The sequence below is a fragment of the Argentina silus genome, assembly GCF_951799395.1.
Source record: "Argentina silus genome assembly, chromosome: 21".
Lineage (NCBI taxonomy): Eukaryota > Metazoa > Chordata > Actinopteri > Argentiniformes > Argentinidae > Argentina > Argentina silus.
Genome location: NC_139675.1, coordinates 7,533,231 through 7,538,230, shown reverse-complemented (window position 1 = coordinate 7,538,230; position 5,000 = coordinate 7,533,231). Strand labels below are relative to the sequence as shown.

General features: G+C 51.2%; 1 protein-coding gene across 2 annotated transcripts in view; it reads right to left on the bottom strand.

The window, feature by feature from the left end:
* Positions 1–5,000, bottom strand: part of kitb (KIT proto-oncogene, receptor tyrosine kinase b) — a 15,327-nt gene that overhangs the window by 7,571 nt on the left and 2,756 nt on the right. For both annotated transcript variants that reach the window (XM_083693034.1, XM_083693035.1), the window contains exons 3-10: positions 4,478–4,762; positions 4,040–4,179; positions 3,103–3,271; positions 2,748–2,937; positions 2,443–2,558; positions 1,116–1,230; positions 598–791; positions 1–76 (exon numbers count right to left, since the gene is read on the bottom strand). The exon at positions 1–76 is cut by the window's left edge and continues 31 nt beyond it. In XM_083693034.1, coding sequence (XP_083549160.1) covers positions 1–76; positions 598–791; positions 1,116–1,230; positions 2,443–2,558; positions 2,748–2,937; positions 3,103–3,271; positions 4,040–4,179; positions 4,478–4,762 — 1,285 coding nt within the window. The remainder of the gene's footprint in view (positions 77–597; positions 792–1,115; positions 1,231–2,442; positions 2,559–2,747; positions 2,938–3,102; positions 3,272–4,039; positions 4,180–4,477; positions 4,763–5,000) is intronic.

The following is a 5,000-nucleotide window of genomic DNA, read 5'->3' as shown; positions in this document are numbered from 1 at the left end:
ATGAGGCTGAGGACCACAGCAGTCACCACCACCCCCGTCAACAGAGGGGTGAAGAGCTGGTGAGGCACCACACGCTCTGTATGGAAACACACACACACACACACACACACACACACACACACACACACACACACACATTAACCATGATGGAATCACACATATACTTAGACCTAGTCATACAGTATATACTTTGCTGAGAACTTGAAGTTGAGTTACCAAGAAGTCAGAGCCAAATATATTCACACCTCTCTACTACTCACACACATCTATACACACACAAACACACACACACACACACACACACACACACACACACACACACACACACACACACACACACACACACTCAAACACAGGGAGGGAGATTAGTCTCCATGTCTAATCCCAGCATGCAGTCTCAGCAAACATTAATCCCATTCAATCTGTGTGTGTGTGTGTGTGTGTGTGTGTGTGTGTGTGTGTGTGTGTGTGTGTGTGTGTGTGTGTGTGTGTGTGTGAGAGAGAGAGTGTGTGTGTGTGTGTGTATGTGTGTGTATGTGTGTGTGTGTGTGTGTGTGTGTGTGTGTGTGTGTGTGTGTGTGTGTGTGTGTGTCTCACCACTGATAGAGAACAGTGTGTAGGCGTGCTCCCCCTGTGCGGTGGCCACACACTCCAGGGTGTGGTAGGTTGTGTGTCCTTGGCTGACGTTTAAACGGCTCTCCACCTCGCTCCTCCCAAAGGTCGAGTCAGACACCGTCACCATGGCAACCTCTGCCGGCTCCCACTGGCTTGTATTAGGCAGGTGGGAGCACCTGTGGGGGAGGGGGAGGAGTCACAGAGTCACCTGGGTTGGAGATCGACCCAGAATGGTATCAAACCATTCCTCATTCCGCTTCTTGCATTGTAATGAACCCGTCCTCTGATTTCTACCTTTATGGTATGGTATGGTATGGTATGGTATGGTATGGTATGGTATGGTAGGGTATGATATGGTATATTATGGTACAGTATAGTATAGTATGGTATAGTATAGTATAGTATGGTATAGTATAGTATAGTATAGTATAGTATAGTATAGTATGGTATAGTATAGTATAGTATAGTATAGTATAGTATAGTATGGTATAGTGTAGTACCGTGTGTGAGGGAGCTCACAGTAGTACCAGCTGATTTTAGGGGCGGGGTAACCAGCGGCAACACAGCGCACCTGTCCGTCAACTGGCCCTTCCTGGGAGATGATGACAGGCTTACCTGAGAGAGAGAGAGAGAGAGAGAGAGAGAGAGAGAGAGAGAGAGACAGAGAGAGAGTATTGTAATAGTAATAGTATAGTAATTAACTGTGTCTAATCCATATTATTTTGATGGATTGATCAATAATATCATCATGTTTTGGTGACACTCATTTTGTGAACATATCAGTGCTCCGTGTGAATCAATTGGATTGGAGGGAGAAGGAGGCAGGGATGAGAGAGAGGGAGGGAGGGAGAAGGAGGCAGGGATGAGAGAGAGGGAGGGAGGGAGAAGGAGGCAGGGATGAGAGGGAGGGAGGGAGGGAGAAGGAGGCAGGGATGAGAGGGAGGGAGGGAGGGAGAAGGAGGCAGGGATGAGAGAGGGAGGGAGGGAGAAGGAGGCAGGGATGAGAGAGGGAGGGAGGGAAAAGGAGGCAGGGATGAGAGAGAGGGAGGGAGGGAGAAGGAGGCAGGGATGAGAGGGAGGGAGGGAGGGAGAAGGAGGCAGGGATGAGAGAGAGGGAGGGAGGGAGAAGGAGGCAGGGATGAGAGAGAGGGAGGGAGGGAGAAGGAGGCAGGGATGAGAGGGAGGGAGGGAGGGAGAAGGAGGCAGGGATGAGAGAGGGAGGGAGGGAGAAGGAGGCAGGGATGAGAGAGGGAGGGAGGGAAAAGGAGGCAGGGATGAGAGGGAGGGAGAGAGGGAGGGAGGGATGAGAGAGAGGGAGAGAGAAGGTGGGGAGGAGGGAAAGAGAGAGAGGGGGTCCTCGGTGTCATGTCATAGGATCAAGTTCGCTAATGCTCTCGTTATTTTAGTTAAGGACTTCAGGACTTGTTTATTATATCCCTAAGTCTGTTCCTGTCTACTCTGTGGATTACAAAAGGAAAGTGGCTTTGGTCCTCTGTGGCTCAGTTGGCAGAGCGTGGCGCTAACAACGCTTAGGTTGTGGGTTCGATTCCCGCTGGGACCATATATACTGAAAAATGCACTCACTGTATGCACCCACTGCAATGTAAGTCGCTTTGGATAGAAGCATCAGCTAAATGGCATATGTTATTATATATTATATATTATTATTATTATTATGATATGTTCAAGTGCATTCATCTGGTCTCCTCTCTGCGCCTGGGTTCTACCCCACACACCTGACAAGCAGAGGGGGAAGGAAGGAGAGGGCGGGGAGGAAATGATCCGTTACCTATTGTGGCAATGTGTTTACTCTCAACAGCGACTCACTGTTCACGTAGACACGGAACGATTGGTTGACAGAGGCATCGTCATGATTGGCTAGGAAGGTATAGATCCCGCCCTCAGCTCCGTGGACCCTCACCAGCCGCAACTCACTGACGTACCTGAGGGGGCCAGGGGGGAAGGGGAACAGTCAGGAAACTGTGTGTGTGTGTGTGTGTGTGTGTGTGTGTGTGTGTGCGTGTGTGTGTGTGTGTGTGTGTGTGTGTGTGTGTGTGTCTGTGTGTGTGTGTGTGTGTGTCTGTGTGTCTGTGTCTGTGTCTCTGTCTGTGTTTGTCTGTAGCCTACAGTACCTGTATTTGTGTTGGTGGACAGTGATGACATGTTCGCTGGTGTTGCGTAGCTCCTTGCCATTGTAAGCCCAGGAGAAAGACCTGGGTCTGGGGTATGACTCCAACTCTACCCTGATGCTTAGGCTCTCTCCCTCTCTCACATCCACCTGGCTAGGCCGAGGGTCCCCCAAAACATCGATAAAGCCGCGATCTGGGGGGAAAAACACACACAGACACACAGGGTCAGACACATACACACATCCACACACACACACACACACACACATACACACACACTCATTGCACCTTTCTAACAAACTGAACACGCACACATACACACACACTGGTCAACACAAACACACATACACCCACATACCTCGGACGTCCAGCTGTATAACTGCTGTGGCGTTTCCCCTCTCGTTGTGGGCGTGGCAGCGGTAGGTCCCGGTGTCTGATTGGCTGACAGAGGGGATGGAGAGCGAGGCGGAGCGCCGGTAACCCATGGTGCCAGGCAGGATGTGGGAGGTGTGGGCCTCGAAGGCACGCTGCAGGGAGTCAACGGGGCAAAGGTCAGGGGTCAGCTGAGGGGTCAAGTGCACAGAGTAAGAGTGGGCTTGGACCCACTCCAAGCCCACTTGGAGTGGACTCCCCGAAATGAACTGTGATTACATGGGTAGCGTCATTTTGTTAACTCTTATACGTCTTCTGTGTTTTGACTGGCTGTGAATCCAATGTTGGTGATTCGCTGCCACCTGCTGGAGTGGTAGTGTCAGCTCAGCTCCAGTGTCTCAGGTCAGTTAATTACAGTCTACAGATAAAGCTATTGAAGAAGAAGACCATGCGTCAATCCCATTGGCTGATGCTCATAGAAAGTCCCGCCCTAGTTGACCCCTCATGCTGTCACAGATGTAATGAATGGTAAAGATAGCAGGTGCCTACTCTATGCACCTCTATGGTAAAGATAGCAGGTGCCTACTCTATGCATCTCTATGGGAAAGATATCATGTGCTTACTCTATCCAACTCTATCGGGAAGATAGCAGGAGCCTACTCTATGCATCTCTATGATTTAGGCATGACAACACTGTTAGCATTCCAGGCCAGGGCATGCATATGCATAGTCCCCTAATGCCATCAAATAAAAGCTGAGAATCTTTTCTTTAACCTCATAGTAATTGTTTGACTTCAAATACGAACTTTTGGAGTGTTGAGCCGAAAGAAGAAAAAATGCTTCACTGTCCTGTGACTTACGCACTTACGCAATGTACATATATTGTATATATTTCTATATATTCCAGTAGAAGGTTGTCTCACCGCTCCGACTGGGAAGTCCCATGTGAGTCTGAAGTCAAGGTTGACGTTGGTGGAGCTGCAGGAGACCTTCAACTCCTCTCCTCTCCTCAGGATCATGTTGTCTCTCTGGGAGATGCCCAGGATTGGGGGGTGCTCTGGGACTAGAGGGGGGGGGGGGACACAAACATGGTTGACTCTCTCTCTCTGTCTCTCCCCGATCTATCTTGTGCTTCTTTCTTCTCTGTCTCTCTCCCCCCTTCTCTCACACCCTGCTACCCCATCTTTAACTCTCCCCCATTCTCTCTCTCTCTCTCTCTCCCCCCTTTCTCTCTCTTTCTCTTGCCCATCTCTCCTCCCCTCTCTTTCCCATCTCTCCCCCATCCCCCCCCCCCCCCCATCTCCCATCTCTCCTCCCCCCTCTCTCTCCCATCTCTCCCCCCCACCCCCCTCACCACCCACCTAGGCGTACGTCTACAGTGTATTGGCCGGACGTCACCGAGGCTCCTCCCAGTTGGCCTGCACACACGTAGCAACCCTCGTACTCCTTCCTGGCTCCACCAATCACCACGCCCCTCTGAGGGTCGGCGCGGTAACGGAGGTCAGGGTGCAGGGGTCGTCCGTGGCACGTCCGGAGGGTCAGGTGGGCGACCTTGGGGTCCGTCGGCACACACGGGAGGGTGAAGTCCTCACCCGCACGGACCAGAATGCTGTTCACCATGGAGCGCTGGAACGGACTCTGGGGGTCTGGGGGGGGGGGTTAAGAGAGAAAGAGGGGATGGGGTAGAAAAAGACAGAGGCTGATAGGTAAACAAAACAAATGCACACACTCAACACACACATCTGCAGTGAGAAGGGGTTGGACAGAGGGAAGGAGGAGGGAGGGAGAAAAAGAAGAGAGAGGTCGAGGAAAGGATCTATGCGATAATACATACCATACCCAGACCAAAACAAACCACACACACACACACACACACGCACTAAC